This window comes from Leucopleurus acutus, assembly GCF_964270905.1.
Source record: "Leucopleurus acutus genome assembly, chromosome: 5".
In the NCBI taxonomy this organism is placed as follows: domain Eukaryota; kingdom Metazoa; phylum Chordata; class Mammalia; order Artiodactyla; family Delphinidae; genus Leucopleurus; species Leucopleurus acutus.
In genome coordinates this window covers 67,558,378-67,578,927 of record NC_139147.1, presented here as the reverse complement: position 1 = coordinate 67,578,927, position 20,550 = coordinate 67,558,378, and the positions used below count along the sequence as shown (strand labels likewise).

Genomic DNA, 20,550 nt, shown 5'->3' with positions numbered 1-20,550 from the left:
TGTTGATTTGATACATGTATATATTGCAATAGGGTTACCACCATAACATTAGCTAACACCTCCATCATGACACATAATTACAATTTCTTTTTTGTGGTGAGAACATTTAAGATCTAGTCTCTTAGCAACTTTGAACTATATAATACATTATTGTTAACTATAATCACAATGTTGGGTGTTAGAGCTTCAGAACTTTTTCATCTTTGATCTGCAAGTTTCTACTGTTTGGCCGACATCTCCCCACTTTGTGCTTCATTTTCTTGATGAGACTTTAAACTAGAAATTATTTGACTTTTAAAAAAAATCTTTTCAAAGAACCAACTTTTGGCCTTGTCAATTTTCTCTAATGCTGGTCTGTTTTCACGTTTATTGATTTTTGTTCTTTGGTATTTCTTTCTATTTATTTGGGTTTACTTTGCTCTTCTGTTTCTAACTTCTTATGGTGTAACTTTATATCAAACACTTCAGATCTTCTTTTCTCATTTAAACATTTAAAGTTACACAATTCCCTCTTAAGCACATGGTTTGATATGTTGTGTTGTTATCATTCAGTTTTTGAAGAGTTTTCTGATTCTCCTTATGATTTCTTCTTTGATCATGGATTATTTAGAAGTGTGTTATTTAATATCCAGATATTTGGTTTTATTTCTAGATATTATTATTTATTTCTAATTAATTTCATTATGATCAGGTAATATGTTCTATATGATTTCAGTGCTTTGAAATTTATAGAAACTTGTTTTATGACATAGCATATGGGGTGTCTTGGTGAATGTAGCTTGTGCACTTGTAAAAAATGTATATTCTGTAGTTACTGGCTGTAACATTTTATAAATATCACTTAAATCATAGTATTATTCAAATTCTTTTTGACTGATTTTTGTCTAGTTGTTGAAACTTGACTGATTTTTTTTAGCATTTGAAAAAATTTAATATCTATTCATAATAATAAGTTCTTAACAAATTAGACATAGACAAATGTAGCTTAATGTAATAAAGGCCATATACAACAAGCCCACAGCTAACATCATACTCAATGGTGAAAGGCTGAAAGCTTTTCCTCTAAGATCAGGAACTAGACAAAGGTGCCCACTCTCATCACTCCTATTCAACATAATAATGGAAGTCCTTGCAAGATCTGGAATAGCCAAGCAGTCCTGAGAAAGAACAAAGAGGGAGGCATAAAATTCTGGATTTCTTTTCTTTTCAATTCAGTGTTCCAGAGATTTGGAGAGGAATGAATGATGAGGATGGCTCTTTTCTCCCTGAAGTCTGGAGCCTTCTGTAGGAGAATCAAAGACTGGAGTTGACTTGAAAGCTGAGAGTTGGAATTATCTGGAGGCTTTTTCAACTCAATTCTGGCGCCAGGAGTAGGATGACTTGAGTTTGCTGACATAATCACATGCCCTTCTCTTGTGGCTTGGCTGGTGTTTTGATTGCTATTTCTTCATTGGGATGATTTAGTTGTTCTTCTAAACAGAAAGTTATGAGATTCCTCGAATTCTAGAGATCAGAAATCAAAATTGGTTTCACTGGCCAAAAGTCATGATGTCAGCTGAGCTGCAGGGAAGGAGGCTTTAGGGAAGAATTCATTTCCTCATTTTTTCCAGTGACTAGAGCTGTATTACTTACACCCTTGGTTCCTGGTTGTTCTTCCATCTTTAAAACCAGAAGCCTAACATCTCGTCTTAGTCATCAGGTTGCCTTCCAACTCTTGAAACTAGACTGATTTTTTTTAAAGAGTTTATTTATTTATTTATTTGTTTGTTTTTGGCTGCGTTGGGTTTTCGTTGCTCCGCTCAGGCTTTCTCTGGTTGTGGCAGGTGGGGACTACACTTTGTTGTGGTGCCCAGGCTTCTCATTGCAGTGGCTTCTCTTGGTTGCAGAGTACAGGCTCTAGGCATGCAAGCTTCAATAGTTGTGGCACACGGGCTCAAGAGCACAGTCTCAGTAGTTGTGGCGCACAGGCTTAGTTGCTCCATGGCATGTGGAATCTTCTCGGATCAGGGATCGAACCCGTGTCCCCTGCATTGGCAGGTGGACTCAACCACTGCACCACCAGGGAAATCCTGCATACTTTTTTTTTTTTTTTTTGCGGTACGCGGGCCTCTCACTGTTGTGGCCTCTCCCGTTGCGGAGCACAGGCTCTGGACACACAGGCTCAGCGGCCATGGCTCACGGGCCTAGCCACTCCATGGCATGTGGGATCTTCCCGGACTGGGGCACGAACACGTGTCCTCTGCATTGGCAGGCGGACTCTCAGCCACTGCGCCACCAGGGAAGCCCCCTGCATACTTATAAAGTGTACAACTTTAAGTTTTGACATGCATGAAGCCATCACCATTATCAAGAAAATGAACATATTCATCACCCCCCCAAAGTTTCTCATGCCCCCTTTTAATTTTTCTCTCACATCTCCCACTACCCAGGCAACCACTTATCTTCTTTCTGTCATTATAGATTAGTTTGTATTTTTAATAAATTATATGTGCTCTTTTTCTTTCCTGGTTCTCTCACTCAGCATACTTATTTTGATATTCATCCTATTGTATGCAGCAAGAATTCATTCCTTTGTATTGTTGAGGATATTGTACCTACCACAATTTGTTTATCCATTTACTTGTTGATGGACAAACTTGGATTGTTGACAATTTTTGGCTATTACAAATAAAGCTTCTATGAATATTCTTTTACAAATCTTTGTTTGGACCTGTGCTTTCTTTACTCTCAGTAAATACCTAGAAGTGAAGTGTCTGGATCATATGGGAGGTTTTAAGACCTTGGCAGTTTTCCAAAGTGGTGTTACCATTTTCTATTCCCAGCAGAAGTGTATGAGAGTTCCAGGGGTAAACCTCACTCGGTAGTGATATATTATCCTTATACTTTCTTGAATTCACTTGCTAAAAATTCTATTTGTTTCATAACTATTTGGCTGTTTAGGTTATCTATTTCTTCTTGAGTGAGCTTTGGTGTTTTATATCTTTTAGGGGATTTGTCCATATAAAGTGTCAAATTTGTAGGCAAATTTATATAAAGTTATTCATAATAGTCTATAATTATTGTTTTAATATGTATAGAATCTGTAGTGATGTTACCTCTCCCATTTCTGATATTGGTAATTTGTGTTTTCTTTCTTACACAGGTTAGACTGTCAGAGGTTTATTAACTTTACTGATCTAAAAACCAGCTTTGAGTTCATTGATTCTGCCTTGTTTTCTGTTTTCTGTTTTATTGATTTCTACTTTGATCTTTATTATTTCCTTTCTTCTGTTTACTTTGGATTTGATATCCTCATTTCTTAGCTTCTTAAGGTGAAAGCTGAGGCCATTAGTTTGACACCTGTCTTATTTCTAATATAGACATTTTGCATTATAAATTCCCCCAAAAAAATCTACTTCAGCAGTGTCTCACAAGTTCTGTTGTATTTTCATTTTCATTCAGTTCACAATACTAATTTCCCTTTTAATTTCTTCTTTGCCCCCGGGTTACTTAGTTTCCAAATATTTGGGAGTCATATGTCTAGAGGTCTTTCTGTTATTGATTTTTATTTTAATTCCATTGTGGTCAGAGCACATACTTTATATGACTTGGCTCTTTAAGAATTGATTGAGACTTGTTTTATGGCCCAGAATGTTGTCTGTTTTGGTAAATGTTCTATATGTACTTGAAAATAATATGTAGTCTGCTGTTGTTTGCTGGAATGTTCTATAAATGCCAATCATGTAAAGTTGATTGATAGTCTTATTCAAGTGTACTATGTCCTTGCTGCTTTTCTGCCTCTCAATTATTGAAATCCCATATTATATTTGTGGATTTATTTACAGTTCTATCAGTTTTTACACCATGTATTTTCATGCTGTGTTATTGGGGGCTTAGACATTTAGGATGTTTATGTCTTCTTGATTAAGTGACCCATTGATATTATGAAATGACCTTCCTTATCCCTGGTGACATTCTTTGCTGTGAGATGTAGTTCTTTCTGATATTAATATAGCTATTCCACTTTTCTTTTGAGTAGTTTTAGCATGGTGTATCTTTTTTCACTCTTTAACTTATTTTTGTCTTTATATTTAAAGCTTATATGCAGCATAGAGTTTGAGCCTACTTCTTATCCAATATGTCAATCTCTGCCTTTTACTTGGAGTGTTCAGACCATTTCCATTAATGTTGTCGTTGATATAGTTTTAAGTCTCTCACCTTGTTATTTGTTTTCCATTTTTCCAACTGTTGTCTTTTACTTTTTTACTTTTCCTTCCTTTTAAAAAATTGGTTGAGTATTTTTTATGACTCTGTTTTTCTCCCTTTTCAGCGTATTAGCTATAATTTTTTATTTTGTGGTAGTGACTGCATTAGGGATTATAGTCTGCATTTTTATCACAGTTACCTACATATAATATTGTGCTTCTTCAAGTATAGAATAAAAGTCTTACAATTATATACTTCTATTTCTTCACTCTTGGGATTTATATTATTATTATTTTACTTATGCATATATTATAAACAAAAAGTACAAAAATATAACGTTATAAACAAAAATTTTTATTTTTGTTTAGTCATTTATCTTTTAGAAGATTCAAATAATAAGAAAATAAATCTTAACTACCATTGCAGTTACCATTTCTGGTACTTTTCTTTAGGATAGATCAAGAGTTGGCTGTCTTTTTCCATAAAGGGTCAAATGGTAAATATTTTAGGCTTTTAGGCCATAAATAAAACTTTATTTACAAAAACAGGTGGAAGGCTCCAAATTTTGCCAAACTCTAGTGTAGTTTCATATTTCCATCTGGTTTTGTTTTCCTTCTGCCTAAAGGACTTCTTTTAATGTGGGTGTACTGTCATGAGCACGCAAGTCTGCTGGTGATGGGTTCTTATAGCTCTTGTATGTTCGAAGACATTTTTATCTCTCCATTGTTTTTAAAAGATATTGTTAAAAGCTGACTAGAGAAGCTATATCGATAGGTTTTTTTTTTTCTCTTTCAGTACTTTAAGGCTATTACTCTACTATCTTTTTTCTTGCATTTTGTTTTTGACAAGAAATCTGTCATCCTTGTCTTTTTTTTTTTTTTCCTGGTTGCTTTTAGGATTTTATCACTGGTTTTGAGCACTTGGGCTATGATGTGCCTTTGCATAGTTTTCTTCATGTTTCTTTTGCTTGGACTTTGAATCTCTATGTTTATAGTTTTCATCAATTTGGAAAATTTTCTGCTGTTCATTAGTCAAATATTTTTTTTGACCCTCTCCCTTCCTTTGGAGACTCCAATTACACATATATTAGATTACTTGAAGTTTTTCCAGAACTCATAATGCACTTTTAGTTTTTCGGATTCTGAAAATTTTCTTTCATGTGCAGTAGACTTGGAATTTCTCTCTTTGTAATCCAGACTTCAGTCTTAAATTCAAAAGCCAATGAATTGCAAATTTGTGTGAAAGATTTTCTCTTTCTGTCTTCAGATGAAAAGTATTACTTTAAAGGTTACCTAGGCAGATAAGTAGATGCTATTTTAAAAGTATTTTCATGGCTGGAGAACTTTTAGAAGACAAAAATGCCAGAGGCTCTCTGGACATTAGTATGAGAGTTTTGTACTGGAGAATCATTAATTTGTTGTCTTTCTACAATTTAGGCAGTCACTGAGGAGAGTATTGCCTTTTTGCAGAAGAGAGTGGTAGAACTAGAGAATGAAAAGGGAGCCTTGCTCTTTAATTCTGTAGAGCTGGAGGAGCTGAAAGCTGAGAATGGTACGTACAAATGAAAACCATAATTCTCTGACTTCTTAACCCACAAGTGCCTCTACTTTTATCACTATATATGTATAACATGTAGATTCTCTGATTCTATGATAATAAAGATCTTAGACAGCATGGCTGGTAATTATTGAAGTTAGGATTAATACACATTAAACAATTTGAGCACAATACCAGTGTTTACATAAGTATAACATTTTACAGTATGGGCTATAGATGCTGCAGGAGATCTGTATTATATTCATTTTGGAGTGGCCAAGGAATCTTCTCAGAAGTATGGCTTGAATAGGACCTTAATAAGACAATGAATTTTTAAATAGCCAAAATAAAGAGAGAAAAGACTTTTCCAGTAATAAATTTGTGGGGTGAGATAATAGAGATCAGTATAAATAAAGGTTCAGAGGTAGAAACCATTTTGGCTTTTGCTCATAGTATATACTGCTTAGGACCTTATCCCTTTTCTTTAGCTTGGCTAATTCTTACTTATGTTTCAGGCCTCAACTAGGCCATTATCTTTTTCAGGAAGTCGATCTTAATTTCCCAAAGTTGGGTTAAATGCATTTTTGTGCTTCCAAATTGCATTCTTTTAACATTGTATTAAGATCATCTATTTATAATTTTATGTCTTATATTATAAGCTCTTTAGAGATAAAGTATAAGCTCTTCAAAGGCAGGGGCCCTTTTTTTTTTCGTCTTTTGCTTTACCAGGAACTAGAATAATACCTGGCAAATGAGTGACTGCTGAATAAAGTTTTGTTTGATTGAACTAAATTTAGCACTTTATTCTATTGGACTGTGTGTGAAGAGTTAGTAAGAATGAAGATAATACCTCCTTCCATTTGTCACCTGCTTCATAAGGACCTTATGGTTTTAATAACTTCTAGTTAATAACGTTTTACTTATCTATTTTATCCTGGAGTAACTGACTACCATGCTTTATCTTTAAGAGTGAGAATGAATACCAAATAAAGTTTGTACCATTTCCTAAAGTCTATAGCCAATATTTCCAACTTAACCATCTTACAGTTCCACTTAGCTATAAACTAGGGATCGTATATCTTTATTAGACTAGTCCCACCATTGCTGATAAAGAAAGAACGCCACAAATTCAGTTCATTATTCAACCCACTGAAAATACTTCTTTGAGATCTTATCCGTGATGCTTATTTTGTAGTTTTGCAAGCAGTCCCTGTCACTTTCATGTAGCTCACTGTGGTTTAGAGTTTATGTGAGTTCCATTCTCTTTGTTCTTTCCTGCAGGGGTCACTGGACTTGTTTTCTGTATTAGTTTTTGGGTCTGGTCTCATAGGTTACCTTTGTTTTATGAGTCATGTTCTATTAAACTCACCTTTTGTGCTTCCATTTCTGCCACTGTGCTCCTTCCTCAAATAATCTTGTGAAATGTCTGAACATATTATATACAGTCTTGAATTCGTTTCATAAATGTTCATTCATTCATTCAGCAAATATCTGTGGTGCCTTTCCTATGTACCAGGCACTAATTTAGTTGCTAAGCATATTGCTCTGAACATATTAGAGGACAAGACAGGCTATAAACATGTATATACATAAGAAAATTTCAGGGAGTGATAAGTATTAGGATAAAAATAGAACAGGCTACTGCACATGTGCCTGGGGGAAGAAGAAAGTAGCGTCAGAGTGGTTAGGGTGGGCCTCTCTGAGCACTTGATACCTGAATGATGAAAAGGGGACAGCCATGCAAAAAGAGGCTGAGCAAATCGAATCCCAAGCAGAGAAGAGCAGTGCAAACACCCTGAAGTATGAATAAATTTGATATGTTTGCAGACAGAAAGAAGGCCAGTGTTCTTGGGATTAGAGTGAGCAAAAAAGGGGTAGTACAAGCAGAGGAGTTTGTAGAATAAGTGGGGTCAAATCATGTAGGTCACGTTAAGACATTTGGATGTAGTGTAAAAAATATGCTTCTTTTGTTTGTTTCTTTAGTATATTTGTCTTAACTTCTCAGAAAGAGTATAAACTTCTTGGGGGCTTATTAATACTCAATATTTTTATCCTCCAAGGTACTACTACTGTTTTTAAATACACACTTTGTAAACATGGGGTGGAACTCAGAAGACGGAATTCTGATCCCAGCTCTATGAACTAGCTGTAGGTCATGGCATTTCTTTGTTTCCTCTTATGGTCATTGAGGAGATTGGATAGCTCCCTTCTAGTGCTAAAATTTGACGTCCTTATGAAAATATGTGAAAGAATGTTGAAGACATTATAAGTGCTATATTAATACATTATAATATGGATACAGAGGGTTATAGATAAATTAAGTTAAATTTATTGCCCTAGAAGTCCCAAATTATGCCACAGAAATAGCTGCTTTTTGTCATATGCTCTGGCATTTTTATTCCCTTTAAAGCCTTCCACTATTTATTATACTTCACTCAGGTTAATAATTAACACCTAGTACCATTCTATCTTATATCTCATCTTCTCATCTTCTTTTGCAACTTCTTTAATAAAATAAACGTTTTATCTCCCCCAAACTATTGTATCTGTTCTTTCCTCTTGGTTATTTCATGCATCTCAAATAGCCACATACACAATCATACCTGTTTTTTTCAAACACTCTACATTTATCTTCTAAGGATATTTATTTTGTGACTTCCAGAAAAACTGTCCTCTCAGATTACTCTCCTAGAGGCTCAGAAGAGAACTGGAGAGGCAGATAGAGAAGTCAGTGAGGTAAGTGATGCATTCTTTTTTTTTTTAATGATTTATTTTATTTAGTTTGGCTGTGTTGTGTCTTCGTAGCTGTGCGTGGACTTTCTCTAGTTGCGGTGAGTGAGGGCTACTCTTCGTTGTGGTGTGCGGGCTTCTCATTGGGGTGGCTTGTTTTGTTGTGGAGCACAGGCTCCAGGTGCCCAGGCATAGTAGTTGTGGCTCGCGGGCTCTAGGGTGCAGGCTCAGTAGTTGTGGCTCGTGGGCTCTAGGGCGCAGGCTCAGTAGCTGTGGTGCATCGGCTTAGTTGCTTCGTGGCATGTGGAATCTTCCCAGACCAGGGCTCGAACCCATGTCTCCTGCATTGGCAGGCGGACTCTTAACCACTGTGCCACCAGGGAAGACCGATGCATTCTTAAAATAATCAGAATATGAGCTCAATCAAAGGGAGGTAATTTCAAACCTAAGCTTTTCTGCAATTTTCTGATGTTGATAGAGAATTACATTACCTGGAAAGTGAGGTTTAAGAGTTGTAATGTTTATTATTTATCTTTTACTCTCACTTGTTTCTAAATATTTGGAATTTTTTTGTTTGTTCAGAACCAACGCAAGTACAGTAGCACTTGCTTGGGATTTGATAACCCATTTTTCATGGTAGGTTATCATTTATTTCAGCTTCTTTGCCCATCTCAGATAAGTTTCTCAGTGAAGAGATTAGATAAAGTCTCTAGTCTCTCCCCAAATCCCCTTCCCCAGTTGGCACAGTTTCACTTAGGATTATGTTAAAAAGGGTATTGTCAGAGAATGGTGCTTTTTATAACCTAAAAATTACTGTAAGAAATGTATGGTTGCTCAATATTCTGCTGATTTAAGATTACTGTTAGCTGTACTGTGTTTAATTGTCCTTCCAATCAACAAGTCAGTGATAGACTCATAAATGGCTTTGGGGAATAATGTAACTTCCTTTTTAAAAAAAAATTATTTATTTATTTATTTTTGGCTGTGTTGCATCTTCGTTGCTGCACGTGGGCTTTCTCTAGTTGTGGCGAGTGGGGGCTACTCTTCGTTGCGGTACATGGGCTTCTCATTGCGGTGGCTTCTCTTATTGTGGAGGACGGGTTCTAGGCGCACAAGCTTCAGTAGTTGCAGCACGTGGGCTCAGTAGTTGTGGCTCGCGGGCTCTGGAGCGCAGGCTCAGTAGTTGTGGCTCACGGGCTTAGTTTTTCTGTGGCATATGGGATCTTCCCAGACCAGGGATTGGACCCATGTCCCCAAACTCATTTAATAAAATACTAAATTTGCCATGAGATTCACTGGTTTTGTTTCCCAAGAAAACAATTATAGAATAATTTATGTGGATTGAGCAGTCTAACACAGTAATCCTTGTAATAGTAACTTGGTTAATATTTTGTAAAACAGGTCCATAATGTCTTCCCAATCCCCAACAGAACTCCTTTTTGATTATTTTATCCTGGCAATTTATCTCAATCAACTTGTTTGATATTTGTCTGTTAATGGCTGTCTTATCTAATACTTCCCATTTCAATAGATAGTTTAGGAAAAGGAATCCCTAACTTCCTCCTTGGCATGGGATGAAACAAAAATTTAATTCATTTCCTGCTTCCCTTTTTATTTTTAAGCAGTTCTTAGGAGAAATAAGTAGTTTTAATCTGAAGGAAAAGTTTCCCAAGTGAGGAATATTTAGAAAATGAGTCTCAGGTTTCCTTAAGTGTTATGAATATGACATGACCTCAGTGCAGCATTGACAGGATGCCCTCAGAGGTCCAAGTTGGGAAAACTGATTTTAAAAGTATTTAGCAGTGTTATGTTAGGAAGGTTTGGACAGAAAAGTTTTAGGTTTTGGAAAATGCACAAAATACCAGTTTTTACTAAGGCTCCTTTCTCCCTCCCTCCCTCCCGCCCTCCCTCCCTCCCTCCCTCCCTCCCTTCCTTCCTTCCTTCCTTCCTCCCTCCCTCCCTCCCTTTCTTTCTTTCTAATAAATTTATTTATTTATTATTTATTTATATTGGAGATTTATTTATTTTGGCTGCACTGGGTCTTCGTTGCAGCACGCAGGCTTCTCTAGTTGCGGTGCACAGGCTCTAGAGTGCACAGGCTCAGTAGTTGTGGCATGAGGGCTTAGTTGTGGTATGTGGGATCTTAGTTCCCTGACCAGGGATTGAACCTGGGCTCCCTGCATTGGGAGTGCGGAGTCTTAACCACTGGACCACCAGGGAAGCCCCTACTTAGGCTCTTTTCTATAAAACATTTGATTGAGGCTTTTTCTTTCTTTTTTTAAAAACAGATGAGCATGGTTGATATTGCCGGGCTCAACAAGAGCAGCTCTTCTGCTGAGGAAAGTGGACAAGATGTCCTGGAGAACACATTTTCTCAGAAGCATAAAGAACTATCCACTTTATTGTTGGAAATGAAAGAAGCCCAAGAGGAGATTGCATTCCTTAAGTTGCAGCTTCAAGGCAAAAGGGCAGACGGTGACCCTGAGGTCCCTGACCAAAAAGAGATGAAACAGACAGAGAGTGAAGGAATACCTCCAGTTAAAATGACAGTATTGCTTGAAGATACAGGGCAACATTTTCCCCCCATGCCAAATGAAGAGAGCGGTCTTCCAACAACTGAGAAAGAAGAACAGATGAGCACTAAATACCAACACAGAACATCTGAGGAAATATCTTTAAGTGACACTGGAATGGAATTAAAATCAAAGCAGGATGATGATGATAAATCCCCTTCTGTGGTATCAGGTATTTGTCAGTATCACCAGGATGAATTGGAAAGGCTAAAAGGTCAAATTTTGGAGCTTGAGCTAAACCTTCATAAAGCAGAAGAGATCTATGAGAAAAATTTAGATGAGAAAGCTAAGGAAATAGGCAGCCTAACCCAGCTGATAGAAGAGTTTAAGAAAAATGCTGAAAACACCAATAGTGCATTCACTGCTTTGTCTGAAGAAAGAGACCAGCTTCTTTCTCAGGTGAAGGAACTTAGTGTGGTAACGGAACTGAGGGCTCAGGTACAGCAACTGGAAGTGAACCTTGCAGAAGCAGAAAGGCAAAAAAGACTTGACTATGAAAGCCAGACTGCTCATCTCAACTTGCTCACTGAACAGATCCACAGTCTCAGCATAGAAGCCAAAACTAAAGATGTAAAGATTGAAGTTTTACAGAACGAACTTGATGATGTGCAGGTTCAGTTTTCCGAGCAGAGTACAGTGATCAAAAGCCTGCAGAGCCAGCTGCAGAAGAAGGAAAGTGAAGTGCTCGAGGGGGCAGACCGTGAGAGGGATATCTCAAATAAGGTGGAAGAACTTTTACAGGCTCTTTCACAGAAGGAACTTGAAATAGCAAAAATGGACCAACTCTTACTAGAGAAAAAGAAAGATGTGGAAATCCTCCAACAAACCATCAAGGAGAAGGATCAGCAAGTGACAGAAATCAGCTTTAGTATGATGGAGAAAATGGTTCAGCTTAATGAAGAGAAGTTTTCTCTTGGGGTTGAAATTAAGACTCTTAAAGAACAGCTGAATTTATTATCCAGAGCTGAAGAGGCCAAAAAAGAGCAGGTGGAAGAAGATAAAGAAACTGTTTCTGGCATCAAACAGAATTATGATGAGCTGAACCCAGTAGGGCTAATAAGTAAAGAAGAACTTCAGTATGAATTAGACCTTGTAAAGAAAGAAAGTGAGCAGAGAAAAAGAAAGCTCCAGGCTGCTCTTATTAACAGAAAGGAACTTCTACAGAGAGTCAGTAGATTAGAAGAGGAATTGGCCAAAGTGAAAGATGAACCCAGGAAAGACACCCCACTCAGTGAGAGTGAGAGGAGGGAAATGGAGGAAGATAAAGAAAGCAAAAAAGACTCAGAAAAATGTATGACTTCTAAGTGCCAAGAAATAGAAATGGTAATATCTTTAAAACAGGTAATATCTGAGAAGGAAGTGGAACTAGAGCACATAAGGAAGGATTTGGAAGAAAAGGCAGCAGCTGAAGAACAGTTACAGGCTGTGGTCAAACAGATGAATCAGAATTTGCAAGAGAAGACAAACCAAATAGATCTGCTCCAAGCAGAAATCATTGAAAACCAAACAGTTATCCAAAAGTTAACCACAGGTAACAAGGATGCAGGTGATGGAGAGTCAGCAGCACCTGTAAAAGTAGCAGCAGCCATCAGTCCACTTGGTGCAGGTAGTGGAGAACACTGGAAACCAGAACTGGAAGAAAAAATAGTGGACCTTGAAAAAGAAAAGGAGCAACTTCAAAAGAAGCTACAGGAAGTATTAACCTCTCGTAAGGTGATTCTAAAAAAGGCACAGGAGAAAGAAAGACATCTTCGGGAGGAGCTCAAGCAACAGAAAGATGACTATAATCGCTTGCAAGAACAGTTTGATGAGCAAAGCAAGGAAAATGAGAACATTGGGGACCAACTAAGGCAACTACAGATTCAAGTAAAGGAATCTTCAGACAGAAAACTCCCAGGCAGTGGCCAGCAGGTTCCAGGTTCTCCCACTCAAGGTTTAGAAGAACCTTTATTCAAAGCCACAGAGCAGCAACCTGCTCAACCTGCTTCAGAGTCTGACTTGTGCCCAGACTGGCCTTCTCATCCTGGAGATACAAATGGTCTGCAGGGCAATACTGCTATTGCCCAGATTAAGACACAGCTGAAAGAAATAGAGACTGAGAAAGAAGAGTTAGAGTTGAAGGTTAGCTCTACAATAAGTGAGCTGACTAAAAAATCAGAAGAGGTATTTCAGTTACAAGAGCAGATAAATAAACAGAATTTAGAAATCCAAAGTCTGAAGGCAGCGTCCCATGAAGCTGAAGCCCACACAGAAAGCCTGAGGCAACAACTGGAAAGCAGTCAACTAGAAATCACTGGATTAGAACATTTAAGAGAATTACAGCCTGAACTAGATGAACTGCAAAAACTCATAAGCAAAAAAGAAGAAGAAGTTAGATACCTTTCTGGACAGCTTAGTGAGAAGGAAACAGCCCTTACTAAAGTACAGACAGAGATAACAGAACAAGAGGATTTAGTGAAGGCTCTGCATACAGAACTGGAAATGCAAGCCAAAGAACATGATGAGAAGATAAAGCAGTTACAGGTGGAGCTTTGTGAAATGAAGCAGAAACCAGAAGATATTGGAGAAGAAAGTAAAGCAAAGCAACAAATACAGAGGAAACTGCAAGCTGCCCTTATTTCCCGAAAAGAAGTACTAAAAGAAAACAAACGTCTCCAAGAGGAGTTGTCTTTGGCCAGAGATAACATTGAACATCTCACCCAGTCTCTGGCAGATGTGGAAAACCAAGTTTCTGCTCAAAATAAAGAGAAAGATATATTCTTAGGCAAGTTAGCTCTTTTTCAGGAAGAAAGAGACAAACTCATTGCAGAAATGGACATATCTTTAATGGAAAATCAAAGTCTCAGTGGTTCTTGTGAAAGTCTGAAATTAGCTTTGGAGGGTCTTACTGAAGACAAGGAAAACTTAGTGAAAGAAATTGAATCTTTGAAATGTTCTAAGATTGCAGAAAGCACAGAGTGGCAAGAGAAACACAAAGAGTTACAAAAGGAATATGAAATTCTTCTGCAGTCCTATGAGAATGTTAGTAATGAGGCAGAAAGGATTCAGCATGTGGTAGAAACTGTGAGGCAAGAGAAGCAAGAACTATATGGCAAGTTAAGAAGCACAGAAGGAAACAAGAAAGAAACAGAAAAGCAGTTGCAGGAAGCTAAACAGGAAATGGAGGAGATGAAAGAAAAGATGAGAAAGTTTGCTAAATCTAAACAGCAGAAAATCCTAGAGTTGGAAGAAGAGAATGAGAGGCTTAGAGCAGAGGTACACCCTGCAGGAGGTACATCTAAAGATAGCATGGAAGCACTTCTTTCTTCCAATTCTGACATGAAGGAGGAACTAGAAAGGGTCCAAACAGAGTATAAAACCCTTTCTAAGGAGTTTGAGGCTTTAGTGATGGAGAAAGACTCTTTAAGTGAAGAGGTTCAGGATTTAAAGCATCAGATAGAAGGTAATGTATCCAAACAAGCTAGCCTGGAGGCCACTGAGAAACATGATAACCGGATGGTTGTCACTGAAGAGGCAACCCAGTCTGCTCCAGGTGAGGCCCATGAGCAAAGCTCTCCAAGTATGAACCTAAGGTCTGAAAATTCAGAATCCATTCATTCAGAGAACAGTGCCAAGCCTGATATAAGTGAGAATGTCAGCTTACATGATGAAATTAATAATTACCTACAGCAGATGGATCAGCTCAAAGAAAGAATCACTGAATTAGAGGAGGACAAGCAGAAAGACAAGGAATTTAGCCAGACTTTAGAAAATGAGAGAGCTGCTTTATTGAGTCAAATATCAGCTAAGGATGCTGAACTAAGAATGCTTCAGGAAGAAGTAACCAAAATAAACTCATTAAATCAGCAAATCCAAGAAGAACTTGCCAGAGTTACCAAGCTAAAGGAGACAGCAGAGGAAGAGAAAGATGATTTGGAAGAGAGGCTTATGAATCAATTAGCAGAACTTAATGGAAGCATTGGGAATTATTATCAGGATGTTACAGATGCCCAAATCAAAAATGAACTACTAGAATCTGAAATGCAGAACCTTAAAAAGTGTGTGAGTGAATTGGAAGAAGAAAAGCAGCAGTTAGTCAAGGAGAAAACTAAGGTGGAATCAGAAATACGAAAGGAATATATGGAGAAAATACAAGGTGCTCAGAAAGGGCCTAGCAATAAAAGTCATGCAAAGGAACTTCAGGAGCTGTTAAAAGAAAAACAGCAAGAAGTAAAGCAGCTGCAGAAGGATTGCATTAGGTACCAAGAGAAAATCAGTGCTCTGGAGAGAACTGTTAAGGCCTTAGAATTTGTTCAGACTGAGTCCCAAAAAGATTTGGAAATAACCAAAGAAAATCTGGCTCAAGCCAATGAACATCGCAAGAAGGCAGAAACAGAATTAGCTAGCTTCAAAGTACTGCTAGATGACACTCAAAGTGAAGCAGCAAGGGTCCTAGCAGACAATTTCAAGTTGAAAAAGGAGCTTCAGTCAAATAAAGAATCAGTTAAAAGCCAAATGAAACAAAAGGATGAAGATCTTGAGCGAAGACTGGAGCAGGTAGAGGAGAAACACCTGAAAGAGAAGAAGAATATGCAAGAGAAACTGGATGCTTTGCATAGAGAAAAAGTCCACTTAGAAGAGACATTTGGAGAGATTCAGGTTACTTTGAACAAGAAAGACAAGGAAGTTAAGCAACTTCAGGAAAACTTGGATAGTACTGTGGCCCAGCTTGCAGCTTTCACTAAGAGCATGTCTTCCCTCCAGGACGATCGGGACAGGGTGATAGATGAAGCCAAGAAATGGGAGAGGAAGTTCAGTGTTGCTATTCAAACCAAAGAAGAAGAAATTAGACTTAAAGAAGAGAATTTCAGTGTTCTAAAGGATCAGCTTAGGCAGATGTCCATCCACATGGAGGAATTGAAGATCAACATTTCCAGGTAAATGAATGATGACTTTTTTTGCTCTTCCAAAGGTAATAGAAGGCAAAGGAAGTCTCTATTTAAACTATTTCTATTCCCTTTAATATTATGGGACTGATTTTGGTTTAAATTCTCCCTGAAGATGTATTCCCTCTCACTTCTGTCTCTCTCGCTCTCTTGCAAATGACTTTCTGCTACAACTTGTATTAACATGAAAAATTTACATCTGCTTCTCTACCCATCTTTCTATTGAGAAATCTCTTAGATTTCTTCCTTTCTTCTCATTTCCATTATCCTTGTCTGAATTTTTACCATAGTACATATTATTGTACTCTCAAATTACTGCCTTAGCCTCTGAAACGATCTCCTCTTTTCTCTTCCTCATATTCCACATAAATTCATACTGCATATTCCTGCTAGAGTTACTTTCTTCAAACTCCAATTTTATATCACTTTTCAAGCTCAGGAAATAACAGTGTCTCCCACACTTTGTACTCTCATTTTTAGTAGGATCCTTCTGCTCTGAGACAGGTCTCCTCATTGCCTCTCATACCAAGATTATTCCGTTAAGGGGCCAGACAACAGCTTGTCTAGAGCAAAGAACAAAATTGGGGGCACTTTTTAGAGTGTCCAAGGTCATGTCACTAAATTAGCAACATACTTTGGAGTTTATTTTTATACGAATTCTTAGGTGCAATATACCTTTAATACAGAACATTCAGTAGAGCTAATACCTCTTTATTAAAAAGATGAACACCTTCAATTATGAATATTTATTCACTTGTAGATCTGAGTACATGTTTTAGTATGTGTTCCTTAGGCATCAAGTACTTTTCCCTTGAAATCTGAAATTAATGACCTTCTCTCTTTTTCTAGGCTTGAACATGACAAGCAGATTTGGGAGTCCAAAGCTCAGACAGAAGTCCAGCTTCAGCAGAAGATCTGTGATACTCTACAGGGAGAAAACAAGGAACTTTTTTCCCAGCTAGAAGAGACTCAACATCTATACCGTAGTTCTCAGGATGAATTAGCTAAGTTGGAATCAGAAATGAAGATTCTCAGAGACCAGTCAACTGATTTAAATAACTCTTTAGAAAAATATAAGGAAAATAAAGAAAATATGGAAGGGATCATAAAGCAGCAAGAGGCTGATATCCAAAATTGTAAGTTCAGTTATGAACAGCTAGAGACAGATCTTCAGGCCTCCAGACAACTGACCAGTAGGCTGCATGAAGAAATAAACATGAAAGAGCAGAAGATTATAAGCCTGCTTTCTGCCAAGGAACAGGCAGTCCAAGTAGTTGCTGAACTGCATCAGCAGCATGACAAAGAAATTAAAGAATTGGAAAATCTGCTGTCCCAGGAGGAAGAGGAGAATACTGTTTTAGAAGAAGAGAACAAAAAAGCTGTTGACAAAACCAATCAGCTTATGGAAACACTGAAAAACATGAAAAAGGAGAACATGCAACAGAAGGCTCAGTTGAATTCCTTTGTTAAATCCATGTCTTCTCTCCAGGATGACCGAGACCGTATAGTAGGTGACTACCAACAGCTGGAAGAGCGACATCTCTCTGTGATCTTGGAAAAAGACCAACTCATCCAGGATGCTGCTACTGAGAATAATAAGCTGAAGGAAGAAATTCGATGCTTGAGAAGTCATATGGATGATCTCAATTCTGAGAATGCCAAGCTCAATGCAGAACTGATCCAATATAGAGAAGACCTGAACCAAGTGATATCAAGGAAGGACTGTCAGCAAAAGCAGCTCCTTGAAGCTCAACTTCAGCAGACTAAGGAGGTGAAAAGTGAGTATGCTAAATTAGAAGAAAAGCTCAAGGAGTCTGAGGAAGCAAAGGAGGAGCTGCAGAGGTTCTCTCTTGCCCTACAGGAGGAGAAACGAGGTTTATCTAAAGAGATTGAGAACTTAAAAGTATCTCTATCCCAACTAAAGAAACAATTGACAGCCTTGCAAGAAGAAGGTACTTTAGGAATATTCCAGGCCCAATTAAAAGCAAAAGAAGGAGAAGTAGAGAAGTTAAATACTACCCTTTCTTTGTCTCAGAAGAGAATTACAGAACTGGAAGAGGAATTGGTTCGTGTTCAGAAGGAAGCTGCCAAAAAGGTAGGTGAAATTGAAGATAAACTGAAGAAAGAATTAAAGCATCTTCATCATGATGCAGGGATAATGCGAAATGAAACTGAAACAGCAGAAGAGAGGGTGGCGGAGCTAGCAAGAGATCTGGTAGAGATGGAACAGAAGTTACTCATGGTCACCGAAGAAAATAAAGGTCTCACAGCACAAATCCAGTCTTTTGGAAGGTCAATGAGTTCCCTACAAGATAGTAGAGATCATGCCAATGAGGAAGTTGAGGAACTGAAAAAGAAATATGAGGCCAGTCTGAAGGAGTTGGCACAGCTGAGAGAAGAGCAGGGCCTCTTAAGCAAAGAGAGAGATGTTCTTGTTTCTAAAGCTGCGTTTCCAGTTAACTCCACTGAGGATAACAGCTTGCCCCACCTTGAGAAACTTAACCAACAGCTTCTATCCAAAGATGACCAACTGCTTCACTTGTCCTCACAACTAGAAGACTCTTACAACCAAGTGCAGTCCTTTTCCAAGGCTATGGCCAGTCTACAGAATGAGAGAGATCGCCTGTTGAGTGAACTGGACAAATTCCGCAAGTCAGAGGAAGGGAAGCAGAGGTCTGCAGCCCCACCTTCAACCAGCCCAGATGAAGTACAGAGTTTAAAAAAAGCTATGTCATCACTTCAAAATGACCGAGACCGACTAGTGAGTATCTAGGTTTCTCTTTCCAATCTTCTTTTGAGAGTTTTTGAAACTTTCTTTAAATTGATTTTCATTTTTATAGAAAATGATAAAAAAAATTTATTCATATTATCTGGGCATTCTAGGACGATTCAAACCTCTTAGGCTGGGTTTAATACCCTATAGTTTGTTTTTGCCTCTCTTTCCAGCATCCTCTTTTACTGCTTCTCTACTCATCCTCTTCATTTCAGCCAAACTGATTTACTCACCCACAAACTGATCTACTTACCCACGTTATTGTCCTCTGAACCAAAATGTCCTCTCCATTTTCCTTTTTTGGGCACATATTTCCTACTCTTTAAAGGTTGCCCCAGAGCTCAAATCCTCTGGCTACATTTCCAGATCGCTTGATTGTCTATTACCTTCTGTCTGTACTTCCCTAGTGCTTCTCTTTTCCTTTGTCCCATATTGCCTTGATATATATGGGTGTGTGTGTATGTGTGTGTGTGTTTAATTTCTATACCCTTATTTTTTATTTCCACAATTAAATTGTAAACTCTTGGTAAATGTGTCATGTCTTATACTTGTTCATATTTCCCATGGTTTTTAGCAGAAGGGTATTTAATCATATGGTAGATAATCAAAAATTGATGTATATTCTCTATATGTGTTGTTACTGAAAACACTTTTCTCTATTTTGTGAAATTGTCGTGTAGGGAAATTATAGGAACTTTTGAGACTGAGGCTTTTATATCTGCCATGAACAAGTCATAAAGCCTAGGCAGGGTTATAAATCACATGAAGGCCTGACAGTCTGACTCAATGATATTGCATACAGGCTCTGCTACAGCCGCTGAGCCCCTTCTGCATACTTACTGAATGTATTGTTAATTGTCCATCAAATCTTCTTTTCCACATATCTTGTTCTCAGTCTGTCTCATTAGCATTGAAGTTTCTAGTCTCTTAGCCACTGGCTGCATGTACAATAACTTATTTCAATCACTATGAGTTTAAACATTTAGCCTAGGCCAGCGGTTTGTCACCTCTGCCTACACTATGCTTCCTTTCCCTCAGGACCACCCAAGAGATGAGCTAGGTCTGAACGGAGCTTAGGTGACTTTGGTTTTCTTTATGTAATTAGTCAAAGGGAAGTTTCGCAAATAAAGTCCGAGGGTCTAAGTGGCAAGGAGTTAACCCAGGGGATTCTAGGATTCTACTAGGGCATGACAAACAACTCTGAAAACATTCTGGAGTTTTCATATGTGTTCAAACTTCCTTAGGATTTTCCCTACCTAAAGGCTGTAGAGCAAATCTCTAGAGGTGCCTTTTTGTTTGTCTATACTTATTTCAGTCTGAAAATGATTTGAGGTAGCATATAAAGATATGAACAGTTTTTCAAGGTAATATAAGGTGAGGAACTGGGAAGGAAAAGAAAATTAGGATCTGAGAGAAAAAGATTAAACCAGAAGTAAGTTTAGTTTAGGAGTAAACTTATCCCAAAGGGCTATCACAATATCCTATTAGAAAGATGGACCACTAATTTTGCTCTGAGGTCTGGCAGCCATCAGAAGTACAGAATTTTAAAACCTTGTGTATGAATTGCAGTGTCCATATTTTAGGGAAAAGGAAGAAAGTAAAACTACTTGGAACAGATAAGAATAGTTATTCTTTAAGTATTGAGGCCTGTAAGAAATTTCTTCTGTGTTTCCATAGGGAGGTCACTATGAAGTTATGAAACATTCTTTACTTCTCTACAGTAAATATAATAATTGTTTTATAGGATTTTTATTTAGCTGTCCCTTGATGTAAGTGCATAGCAAAAGAATTTTGAGTAATTCACTGAAGTTACCTCTGCAAGTGGCTA

At 37.7% G+C, this 20,550-nt stretch overlaps 1 protein-coding gene across 12 annotated transcripts in view; it reads left to right on the top strand.

Moving 5' to 3' along the window:
* The window catches only part of GOLGB1 (golgin B1), an 84,018-nt gene that overhangs the window by 41,963 nt on the left and 21,505 nt on the right, over positions 1-20,550 (top strand). For all 12 annotated transcript variants that reach the window (XM_082839698.1, XM_082839707.1, XM_082839705.1 and 9 more), the window contains 4 exons: positions 5,622-5,736; positions 8,384-8,457; positions 10,740-15,940; positions 16,799-18,710. In XM_082839698.1, the coding sequence (XP_082695824.1) occupies positions 5,622-5,736; positions 8,384-8,457; positions 10,740-15,940; positions 16,799-18,710 (7,302 nt within the window). The remainder of the gene's footprint in view (positions 1-5,621; positions 5,737-8,383; positions 8,458-10,739; positions 15,941-16,798; positions 18,711-20,550) is intronic.